Source organism: Gambusia affinis, linkage group LG03 (assembly GCF_019740435.1).
Source record: "Gambusia affinis linkage group LG03, SWU_Gaff_1.0, whole genome shotgun sequence".
Classification (NCBI taxonomy): Eukaryota; Metazoa; Chordata; class Actinopteri; order Cyprinodontiformes; family Poeciliidae; genus Gambusia; species Gambusia affinis.
Window position 1 is genome coordinate 14,701,868 of NC_057870.1, and position 12,056 is coordinate 14,713,923.

Here is a 12,056-nt window from a genome sequence, read left to right on the forward strand (position 1 = left end):
GGAGTAAGAGCAAACAAAGAGAAAAATATGCATTGCCCCCTGGTGGCTATCCAGGTCACGACAGTCAAGTAAATTCAATTGAGCCTTTTCTACTCTGGTTTTGGCATTCTGATGTCATAGTGTTGCCTTTAGGAAACACAGTGGTTCAGTCTGAAAAAAAAGTGTTAAAATAATATTATTATATTAATTATAGACTATAATTACAGATCATTTTAATTCTCTGATTTACACTCATTCTTCCGCTTTCTTTTACAGAATATTGCTCTTATGTTTAAGATGAGAACAATTATTACATTATTAGCAGTTCTTATCTTACTGGTTGGCACGGGAGGACAACACCTTTTGAAAACAATTTTGGGGGCCGCATCATCTTAGGTCATTGTATGTTACTTCAAAGAAGATTTTGAACAGCAGTAGATCATATTTCTTTGAATCTGATATTTGTTGTCTATTTTAACAAGTTTCACTTCTGCAGAAAGAACCAACAACTGCAAGGAGATGTTAATAATACTAGCCTAGGAAGATGTTGAGTCTATATAAATATTTTCCAGTTTAGACTTTCCAATGGAACTTTACATGTGACTGTTTATTTGAGATTCTTCTCAGGAATTTCTGTCCCAGCTGGTAAGTATTTCTATATATTCACATGTACAACAGCTGTTTATTGAAAGAGCAGATTGTATGGAGGCTAATTCTAAAGGTTTAACTGAAAGTAATCCTTGTGAACAAACCGACTACACAGTAAACCTGCTTGATATACATTTTATGCATAACTACGTTCTAATTAGGGTACATTTCTACTTTTCACCTCCAGGTGGCAGTGTCGACAATTACAAAGGTTTTAATACATTGCTCAAGGAATGTTTAACTTCTGCAAGAAGCAGCCACTAAAATGAAAGATGTAGTTTTATTTTGTACTGTGACATGTGTGCACAGGTTTTGGTATATAAGTGGATGCTAAAAAGTTGAGAGGAAAAAAAAGAAGGCTGCAATGAGCAAATCTTGTGGTGCGCAATCAGAAAGAGGAGGAAGGTATAGTGGATGTTGTCAGCACTGTTTTCTTTCCTTAAAAAAAATCCCACGATTCATAAAAAAACAGTTTATGGGTAAACTCATATTATTGAAAGGTGGATCAAAAGACACAGATCAATGGACAGTGAAGAGTTTTAATAAATTAATGGCACACTTAAATAATTATTACATAAGTTATTTATTGTCATTTGGCACTCTTCACTCTCCATATAAGTCAGGACATACTGTAGCAGCAGTTTGGTATTAAGCTTTGAAAATATAATTCTAAATATAAATATAAATTTATCTTTCATATAGTTTTAGGGTTTCTCTGAATTTTTCAAAAACTGTATTAGTTCTTAGAAAAATTTACATTTTGAAAACAAAAAAAATCTTCAGTCTTACATTATAAAAAAAATGAATGCAAAAATTTTGCTGTTTCTCTAAATTATTCTAAAAACAGGGATAGATTATGAATAAAACATGTAGTGCTGTTAACAGAAGTTTTGCTAGAGGTTTAGATTTGTACTGTTTCTTTGCTGTTGGGCAGTTTTTCCAGGTTTAGTTTTACCCTGTGTTTGGACGGGAAAATGTCAAATCTTGCAAAAGTGGCGAATGGCGCCATTATGTGAAGCATGCTGAATAAAAATATGACGCAGCTTCTACGTGAGTGTTTAAAAAAAGATGCGGCTAGCACCTGGCCGTACAGGGAGAAAAAACTGTCGGTATGATATTCATGAACTTTGGGACCTGGATTAAAAATTATCTCCCAAGACGCGGAATCCGAGTGGAGGCCCAGCCTTATGACTGAAACTTTTGTGGATCCGACTGAAATCGTGAAAGTGTTTGGCGTCTTGTAGCTACTTGACCTACGAGTCAAGTAGGGAGCGCCATGTTTGAAATGGCCGCGTTGGTTATTCGGTAAGTTGTTTCTCAGAAACCTTATTCTAACTTTTTGTCTCTTTCCATCGATACCAAGCTGAAGTTGGTTTCCGATTCCAGCTTCCGAATCGGGAAATGGCTAAAGGGCGATTCCACCTAATTATTCACCACCTTCCACATCTTTAATCATCTCTAGTTAAAAAAACTACAGCACATAAACACTTCAAACTTGGTCTGGATTATTCTGCTCTAATAGTAGAATATTTAAAAGTGAGAGAGCAAGAAGTGAGCTAAGGCGGAATAATTTGTTTGTGGCAGGTTGTAAATGTTTATGTTGAAGCAGGTCAAAGAGAATCCAGTGCTGTAACAGCTGTTAATTAATGGAGATGCTCATTGTTGCTCTCCTATCTTATGTCAACAGTCGTCCTTAATAAAGAAACCCGTAAAACAACAGAATAATTAGTTTACTCGTGAGCTAAACAGAGCATGTTGGTAGAGATATTGTGTGATATTGAAGCTGTGTAATAGCGGTGTAATAGTGTATATTAAGAATATTCTATCATTTGAGGTGTACAGTGACCTGCGCAGTTCGGTGGACACATTGTGGCTACGCTGGATTTGATAACAGCCTGCCATACAACGTATTCATGCGCAAAAAAGAGCTTGTGGTGATGTGTATTTGTAGATGTCTGCGTTTAATTTGATTTAAATAAAAACCTGTTTCACCCGTCTGATACCATTTCATTCTTGCAAATGCCTCTGTATTTAAAATATTTTTTTAAAAGGTAGGATATTCTCATAAAAGAATTGGTGTAAACATCATGCGACAGCTTTTCGTTTTAAATGGATAGGATATTCTGATGAAGGAAGTGATATTTTTGTGTTTTTGTCGCGTATATAAATTGTTCCAGTGCCATGCTAAGCTTCCACTTCAGTCTCATCACTCAAAGAATGATATTCAATGAAAAATATTTAACGTTAACACAATCCGCTGTAGTTTTCGGTTTGTAAACATCACGGTAGAAGTTTTAGACTCGTACAACCGACAGACAGACATAGCTATCTATCCGTGCTGCGGCAGGAAAATCTGACGAGGTAGCACAGATAGTCAGAACACTGGCTCAAACCTCGTCTGGGTCAGACAGGAAATATTAATCCCCGGAACCTGGAAGAATCTGATCCTGTTCCACTTTATCCAGGCTTAGCACTTTACATTGCCAGCCCTCACTGTATGTGTGTGTGAAAGAGAGAATGTGTGTTTTCTCTCACACTCCTAGGACAGCGTGTGTTTGCAGATGGCGTCACAGGAACAGCTGCTCAGACAGCTGAGCTCCACTCATGTGGTGTCCCTATGACAGGACGTCACAGAGATTACATTGTCTACAACCTGGAGAACAAAAGAGGATTTCTAATAAGCTGCATTGTGAGGGAATTTATCAAATTCTTTGTATGTTAAACAACTCTCTTGGCACACAAAAATTAGACCATATGATTTTATGGTCTCTAACACTGTTCTTTTCAAGGCGGATTTAACTAACACATTACATTATGATTGACACGTTCCTTTATTTCAGTAATTTAGTTGAAAAAGTGATTTCAGGATTATGGTTAACAAGATAATGAAAGTCAGCAAATGTGAATATTACATAAAACAAACAATAACAAAAATGATATTTAATGCAGAAAGGCTCTGGCCTACACAATCATGGGGAAGACAGCTGACTTGGTAGCTGTGCTGAGTCATTTGCAGCCTCTACATAAAGAGCAAACCTCAAAACGTCATGGCTAATCAAGCCGGCTGTTCACAAAGTGCTGTTTCAAAGCTAGGAAACAGAAAGTTCAATGAAAGGAAAAAGTGTCATTGAAAAGTGGTGGATAATGACCTAGATAGGACTTTATAGCAAAGCGGAGAGTGCAAATTTTCTACAGTACATGGGCATTTTTATATTGATAAGAGATTTTATGCAATCCTCTAATTTGCTGGAAAACGTTAAGCTCTGGTTTTCGTTATCTGTCAGCCATAATCACCAATAACAGAAATAAGTTTTAATAAATCTTAAGCTCAACTTTTTGTTTTGACTTATTTTTTTGTGGGGAAAGAATGAGAGAAATGAACAGATGGGAGAAGAAGAAGAAAATTAAGTACCATAACCAAAGTATGAGTAACTGCATATTTGTATTTTTCTTGATTATGTCTGCTAAAAAGTTAAAAGTATTAATCTCTCACAAATATACATATTAATAACATGTATATGTTGACAGTTTTAATCTTTTCACCAACCATAAGCTATTGTGTGAAACTGCAAAGGCATTTTATGCCATCTGTATTCTAGATTTGCATGTTTTACATCACCTTTCAAATTGGTTTACTGAAATAAACTTTGAGAAGCACTTGCACTTTTGTCATCCATCTGCATATAATATCCCACTGTGCTACTTTTCTTCTGAACAACGAAACTCATAAGAGGCTTAGCCGACCGAAACCCCCAAATTTAAATGAAATGGTTGGCTGTAGGAACACAAAACAGTAAGTGAGGCTTGGTTACGTCTCTCTGTACAGTTTTATTTACATGATACTATTCTGTTGTAATGCTGGATAGCAAGATTATATGCAATACATAAATATCAACACAGTTTGTTGTTTTTTTTTCACTTTTTTGTACAAATTTGCATATAACTAAGAATCAAAAAAAAAGAAAAAAGAAAAGAAAAACTCAGTCATTTCAATTTTCAATGAAACGCATCCTCACTGGGGGGAAAAGTAACAAGTCACAAACATACATGTGTCAGGCAGCCATGAAAACACACTTCTTTTTTTTGCACAGGGAAGTGCACATGCACACGCACAAATGCACACTCGCGCTCTATAGATCGATAAACGCTTGACAGATGAGAAGTTACATCTAATCTCAGTTTCTATTATTTTTCATTAATCTAGCTCTGGCATGCTCCTGTACTTCTGTAAACATGTGCTGATAAACCGGGTAGCTCCACAGCTAAAAAGGACGGGAGGAAGAGAAAGGAAGGGGGGGACACACCCACGTAAGAACACACACACACACACGCACACATGCACGCACACACACACACACTGTGCTCACATGACTGTTGTGTTAGCGCAAAAAAAAAAAAAAAAGGAAAAAATCCACAAATGCACCAAGTCCATGCGCCAACATCAGTACAATGGAAGAAGAAAAAAATTAGATAAAATAAAAATTAGATAATTGTCTCTGGAAATAAAAATAAAAAACCCTAAGGCGAGTGATATTTCTGAAACTCTAACGCAGATGAAGAGCAACTCATGCATTTATTCCATTCATTTATGCCCCTTGCAACATGTGAAATTCGTGCACCTGGCGCATCGGGAACGGGTGCCGGCGTCCGCCCTCTCAGGCCAGCACCAGTCGATCGATTACAATCAGATCTGGGACCATTTTTCCAAGTCGGGTTTGTGGTTCAGATTTGGTTGAAGGGCGGGGGATCTTTGTGTGTATTACGAAAAAAACAAACTATGAAAGTGAACGCAGGCGAGTTGATTGGAGGTTCAATCAGGGATTCAGATAGAAGGGAAGACAACACAGCACCTCTGAGGTAGGTAAAGCTAGGAGAAATACGGTAAAAAAAAAAAAAAAAATCCTCCTATTCAAGAGTGATGCTTAAGTTTTTTCTTTAGGATTAAACGACAAGGCGGGCAGATTTCTTTTTCTCTGTAATCTGAATGCTTTGAGGGTTTAGTAAAAATGGCTGTTTGGCACAAAATGACAACCTGGTTTTGGTGAGGGGAGCACAGCATATCCTGGACATCGTGCCTGGTCTGCTCTTAATAAAACACATAAAAAAAAGAAAACAAAAAAGGAAAAGGACTCAACGGCGGCATATTCACACCACAGAAAACGAGATTAAAACAATCTAATGAATTAATGAAAATGAAAAAAAGTGATCACTCATGCATCTCCCTCAGCTAGGGTCTTTTGCTTTTTTTTTTTTGCTTTTTTTTTTTGCTTTTTCATCATTTTTGCAAATCAAGTCCTTTTGATTTAGCCACTCGCACTCATGTCAAAGGTTTTCACTCATTCTCCAGTCTTTTGCAAGATGTTTCCTCATTTCCAACACCATTTTTCCCCCCACCCCATCTATATTCTCTGGATCTTGTCAGCCACAACCACGGGATTCTCTTTGCGGATCTTGGCGGCAGCCTCGGCCTTGTAATCGTAGGGACAGTTGTGCTTGTCGGAGTATCGATGGATGCCACAGAACAGGTTACCACAGCGACAGTCGAACCCTGGAAGGTCAAAAGGGCAAAATTTAAAGCAACCACATTAAAACAAATGGAACAGGAAAAACTCAACAAGTGACTTGTGGAAAATAAACCTGCAGTCTTCGAAATGTCTGATAACAGCTTACCTGTAAGGCCCACTCTTTTGCGGCACATGAAGCATCGGTTTTTCTTGGGTTTGGGGGTTTCACCCTTGCCTTCTTCGGTGCTGGGAGAAGCTACAGGAGAAGGACTAGAAGCAGCAGGCTGGCTTACAACTACACACAAAGAGAAAAATAAAAAAATAAAAGGATGTATTCGTGTCATGCAGATGAAACGTATTAAAACAGCAACTGCTGCGTAGATTTATCCCAAATCATTTCCTTTGCTTCAGGCGTGAACTGGTTTTGGTTTCAAAAGATTTCTAACATTTCTAACATCGTACAATTTTTACAGTTTAAAGTCATTTTAATCAGGCAAAAAAAAACATTCAGGAGTGACCTGAATTTAGTGCGATAACTAACCAGCTGGTGTTAGCTTGTTATGCTTGTGTTACTCTATGAAAGAGGGAAATACTGCAGAAAGCTTTCGAAAACAATTATTCAATTTTGCCAGCGCTCACTCTATTTTTAATAGCTATAATAAACTAATTAAATGTTATATATAATGTTATTACACTTGTAGCACTATGCTGTGTTACAGAGGAGCATCAGGAAAAAACTTTTGCCTTAAAATAAAACTGTTGCTAGACAGACAATTAATAATAACTAAAGCAACATTTTCACTCAATGTTACATGAATGAAAATCTCCTTCCAGTCCCAAGTCTGCTTTGTGCGCCTCTCATCTACACACTGGCATTGTTGGAAAACAGCACTCTACGCTGAGCAGGACTCCAGCAGGCAGAATCTAATCTGACTCTCTCCTCCAGTTTAGAGGTATTTTTAAACAGGCTTATTTTTAGACGCCATCTCCTTCTCAGAAGCTCTAAGTAAAACCAGCTGTTAAATTTAAGCTGCGCTGCAAAGCATCGGAAATAAACCGAGGCCTGCCGTCGGACCTTACAAAGCAGAGTCGAGGTGTCTGTGAGCTTTCGACGGCCTGTGCGCGTGTGTCTGAAAAACAAACGGGTTTTATGTGCGACATGTCTCACCAGGCTCTAGGAGTTCAGGCTTCTCCTCTCTGGAGATGCTCATCTCTGTCATCTGTTGGGTTACAGGAAGAGATCCTTGAACAGTCCTGCTGGTTTAAAAAAAAATAAAATAGAAAATTCGAATGAGAGTCCCGTTAGTTAGGAAGACGTTCATAAAGATACGAATGCGAGGAGAGCTTATTGATCGAGCCAAGCCGTCTGCAGCCATTACTGACCTAGACATGTCTGGTGAGGAGGCAGGGGAGGCGTCAACCTTGGCTAGACTGGCTTCTAGTCTCTGGATGGCTGAGGCCTCTGAGGTAGGACTAGCAGTGGAGCCTTAATGACAAAACACCGAAGGAGATTTAAAAAAAATACACATACACATATGTATAAATGTGTGCACATTTTCCCTAAGAGCTATTAAAACTAATAGAATGAATAAAAAAAAGAGAAATCAGCTGCTTTGGGATAGCTATATGCCTGTCCTATTCTAATTACACATCTTTGGGAAAAAAATATACAGAAAAGTACATAAATAAATAACAAAAACAAGTAAATTAATTATAATAATAATAATAATAATAATAACTTCTTCAACAAAGACTTTCATGCTTTGTATGATGCCTTACCCATTGGGCTCATGGGGCTCATGCGATCGCTGCTCTGCTGTCGCGTCAGGTGTTCCTTGTAGCAAACAGAGCACATGCCATTGGTTCTTGGGTTGCCATAGAAACCACAGCCTGTGGCACAAAGCATGGGGACCGGGCTCTGGTTCGTCTCTTGAGCCATTGCTAACAGAGGAAGAGAAAGAAGCAGAGTGTGAAGGATTATTGTTGTTGCGACAGAGAGAGAGAGAGAGAGAGAGAGAGAGAGAGAAAGAGAAAGAGAAGCACCTTTCCTTTAGAAAGAACTGAAAGCAAAAAAAGAAAAAAAAAGTGGCTTTTTTTCTGCTGATCTAGTTTATAGAGACTGACTGACAGCAGGTTCAGACCATGAGAAGTCAAAAACATGTCTCTCTGTTTCGACTTGTCCTTTCGCCTGGATACAGTAATGAGCTGTTCTCCACAGGAAGTTTAGACAACAAACAGCGCTCACTCTGTTCTGATCACCGCTTTTCCTCAACACGGCTCTCCGATCACAGCGTTCTTTGTTTAGTCCACTTCTTGTCAAAACCTTTCCTGATGAACTGGCCCTTCTTCCTCGTAGGCCGCTACAGTGACTCCCTTTCATGGCCTTATCGGGTCATTCACTGTACTTCCCATAACAATAAAAACACAAAGCGAAGCTGTGACTCACAAGCAGCTGCTGCTCCACAGAACCGCAAACATTTCTCGTCAGGTACAATCAACTTTCTGCTGGCCGAAAGAGAAGCAACAAAGTTGGTCAGCAGTTTAAGGAGGCGTCCTGTGTTTCAAGGTGTTGGGAAAACTTCCTGTGCCACAGAAAAACAAGACTCTGTGTGTGTGTGTGTGTGTGTGTGTGTGTGCTTGAGCAATTTGGCAGAACACGCAGTGCTGTGACGTTATGGTCTGCCTTTGATGCACCGCGACGCCACAGGAAGTTGTGTAATAAGACACACTGACTTTTACGCAACACGTCAGAAACACCTCTGACGAACAGACGGGAAGACCCAGATCTGCCCGTCCTTATTGAGAGGTTGTTTAGCATATCATCTGATCGCATCAACAGCCTCATAGTTCCCCTAGCAAACAACCTTTGGCCTGGCTCTGCTGTGACACGACAAGCGCTTTGGTTGTCTTAAAAAGTTTGTTTGTATTCAGCTCACAGACAAACGCGAGAAAAATCAAGTCAATGGTCAAGGAGAGGCCGGCAGGTGTGTGTTTTTGTTTTGTTTAGGATGTCATGTGTGCGAACGCTTGGAGGGGGGGGGGCTTCTTATCAGCAAAGGCCACAAAGTTCTCAGCTAACTCCCCCTCACCCTCCTTCCATGCCCCTTTACACCAACAAGCTAGTTCTGTGTCAATGAAGCTCTTGGAAAAGCTTACAAAAGACCGCTGCCATTGAGTCACATGTTCAACTGCAAACTCTTGAGAAACACCAGACAGAGGGAGTGAGCTATAATAAATATCGATATTAATAAGTGGTTCAATAACATAATTATCATGTCACCGGAAAACTATTTTGTAGTTGCGTAAAGAGCATCTTAATTCAGTGTTGTCCTGCCCACTTATTTAATCTTCAATAATGAGCTTGTCACTTCTCAGTTTGTTTTTCTTTCCAATTTTATTTTCCTGACATTTACTTAAATATAAAGAACATATTCATGAAGGCATCTTTAATCTGGATTTATTGAATATATTTTTGATTTAATTATTTTAAGGCAATGCTTCGTCTTCCCTAGATTGGCAACTAAAGCTCAAAATTAAATAATTTCATGTTGTTGGCTCATTTGTTACCTTTTGGTTCACGTGTCACACAAACCACAGACCTGTCTACATATCCCTACAGTGTGAAGCAATCATACTGTCCATTATTTGCTGCGAATAGAATGATTATGGGATAAGAATTAGTCATTTTTTTGATTACAACAAACAAACATAATGAACTATTTTCCACAGCTGGGTAATGATAAAACAAATGCTGCATTTCAAGTTATGACTGAGTGTTATTGCTGTGTTTTGTGCAGCAGCACAGCTCAATGTGACTTTTCGATAATAGGCCGTCTTTATTTTTAGTGAATTGTTGTTGTTAGACTCTCTCACTGCAGGTGAATACTGGGAATTCATTTGCTGACAAATGAAATTTTCTCCTCATATTCAACAAATGCATTACAACGAACGACTCCCATTGATTTATCTCTATGTACAATCAAGCAACACCCTGTGCCTGAATGTAGAGGTGAAAAGATGTTGAATTTCATTTTTTTTAAATCTAAAATATTGCCAATTTCTGGAACAAAAAAGCTGCACTGAGTATTTTAGCATATATGTTGTGGTTCTTAATAAACAAATAAGTGGAATTGTCCAAGTTTGGAATGGCTGTCAAAGAGCACACATAAATATCACAAAAGATTGTTAAAACTTTATGCCCATAAAAGCCCATCCCTACAGAAACCTGACATTTGATCCACCAAAGGCTTTCGATCTGACAAGATTGTGACCTTAATGAGGTGCATTACGCATTAGAAAACCCACCTGACAGGGCAAGGCAGGGAGTTTCCAGCCCAGACACAACCGCTCACCACAGTTTCCTTTCACAAAAATGTTAAACACATGCAGCAGGAGCTTATGAGAAAGCCTCAGTCTTGTTTTCTATAAGAGACCAGTTTAAACCAACATATATGGGGTTAACTTTAGCAAACAAAGGGAAAGCTCATATTTCAGGCCCTGCTGGTGGATTTGAGAAGTCCTGAGTCACAGTGAAGGACAGGACAGAAACTGGGGGGTTATTCGCCATAAAAACAAGATAAAACTGAAAACAACCACCAGAAGTTGGTAGAAAAAGCCCCAATGGTGGCATTTTGTGAAACATTCAGTAGCCAAGCCAGAATGAAACGTCCTTCCTTTGTTTCTTCTTTCCTCCTTTGTCTGCAGCCTCCTTGCTTCCTGTTTTTAAATCGCAATGTGTCTCGCATTTATCGCAACACTTGCGCCTAATACGGATCTCCAAAGTGTCCCTAACAAAGCAACATTAAAAAAAACAAACTCATTATATAATCACAATTAGTCGCCTAGAAGCGACTTTTCTTTAAAGCCCTCACGTCGAGCGAAACCTCGTCTCACCCAGCAGCTCCAACTACAAGCTAACACTCTGGTTTTATTTAATTACGTTACCGTCGAAGCAAAGGCTGCGAGTTTCATTTGAGAGCGGCCTCTCTCGCTCCACTTGTCTATTCGGCTTATAAATTTTCTATTTGTAGACAGGAATTAACAGGCTTTTGGTTCACCCCATCCCCCAGCTCGGGACAGGCTGAAAAACAGAGACTGTAAGCAGCACTACCTCAGCTCCCTCCCTTGTTTTTTTTTTTTTAAACACAAAGTCACGTTCGAGGACTTGTGATATTTCAAGTCAGGTGGAGGAGGACATGGTGGAGGTGGAGGAGGCAAAGACAAAAGAAGGTTGATCACTGCAAAGCACATACCGTGTGACCTTTTAATCCATCAGTAAAGGTCGCCATTAGCTCATCAAAAACACACATCTCTAGTATTTTACCTCAATACAAATCGCTTTCTCTGTAACGCCAATCCACTTCAAGAAAAAAAAAAAAAAAGCAATAATCCATGATCACCTGCTGAAAATCGATGGGTTTCTCGCTGGAGGACAGGAAAAGCGGTTGTCTTTGTCAGAAAAGGTCGAAGTTATTATGTGGAGTTTCCTCTTTTTTTTCCCCCGTTTCTGTGTCGTCGTCCTCTCAGTCAGGCGGATTTAGACGGGTTTAAACGTCCCTTCCTAGGCCTCCTGCCTTTTCCTCCTTCCTCTCTCCGTCTCCCGTCCCCTTCTTCTTCTGCTGGATGGATGTTTGTTTCCTTCTTTAGCAAGAGGAGTGGTGGATGATGATGTCACGGGTAAGAACAACGTGTCACCATTGGCTGCCCGGCGGAGCCCCGGAGCGCTCTGAGCAGCTCTGTCTGGCTCTGGTTATTACATGTCAGTTCGTCATCCACCCACAAGGACACGAATCCATTTACTGAGTAATACACCTAAATGGACGAATGAATGAATAATGACGTGTGCTATACATATTTTTTAAAAGCACAATAAACAGGGAACGCCTTTTTTTTCTTGTTATTTGTGTTATGGTTCTGTTTCTGTCA

The 12,056-nt window shown here is 39.3% G+C and overlaps 1 protein-coding gene across 4 annotated transcripts; it reads right to left on the reverse strand.

Annotated features, from left to right (window-relative positions):
• Nucleotides 1–4,435: 4,435 nt before the first annotated feature.
• Nucleotides 4,436–11,853, reverse strand: zfand5a (zinc finger, AN1-type domain 5a). Of its 4 annotated transcripts, none has more exons than XM_044110971.1 (6): nucleotides 11,531–11,853; nucleotides 7,911–8,072; nucleotides 7,515–7,617; nucleotides 7,300–7,385; nucleotides 6,298–6,426; nucleotides 4,436–6,175 (listed from the first exon to the last, which is right to left on the reverse strand). In XM_044110971.1, exons 2-6 carry the CDS (start codon nucleotides 8,068–8,070, stop codon nucleotides 6,027–6,029), a joined length of 627 nt encoding a protein of 208 aa, XP_043966906.1. In that variant the 5' UTR covers nucleotides 8,071–8,072; nucleotides 11,531–11,853; the 3' UTR covers nucleotides 4,436–6,026. The 4 variants fall into 4 exon arrangements, with proteins under 4 accessions (XP_043966906.1, XP_043966904.1, XP_043966908.1 ...); XM_044110969.1 differs by having other exon boundaries at nucleotides 7,300–7,388; XM_044110973.1 differs by having other exon boundaries at nucleotides 11,455–11,853.
• Nucleotides 11,854–12,056: the final 203 nt, after the last annotated feature.

Bases quoted from the DNA above. Each gene is read 5' to 3' on its own strand.
- zfand5a (XM_044110969.1), bottom strand. From the start codon at position 8,070: ATGGCTCAAGAGACGAACCAGAGCCCGGTCCCCATGCTTTGTGCCACA. The intron at 6,427-7,299 runs GTGAGACATGTC...CTTTGTGTGTAG, and splicing joins GCCTGAACTCCTAGAGCCTG to TTGTAAGCCAGCCTGCTGCT. The intron at 6,176-6,297 runs GTAAGCTGTTAT...TTGACCTTCCAG, and splicing joins CAAAAGAGTGGGCCTTACAG to GGTTCGACTGTCGCTGTGGT.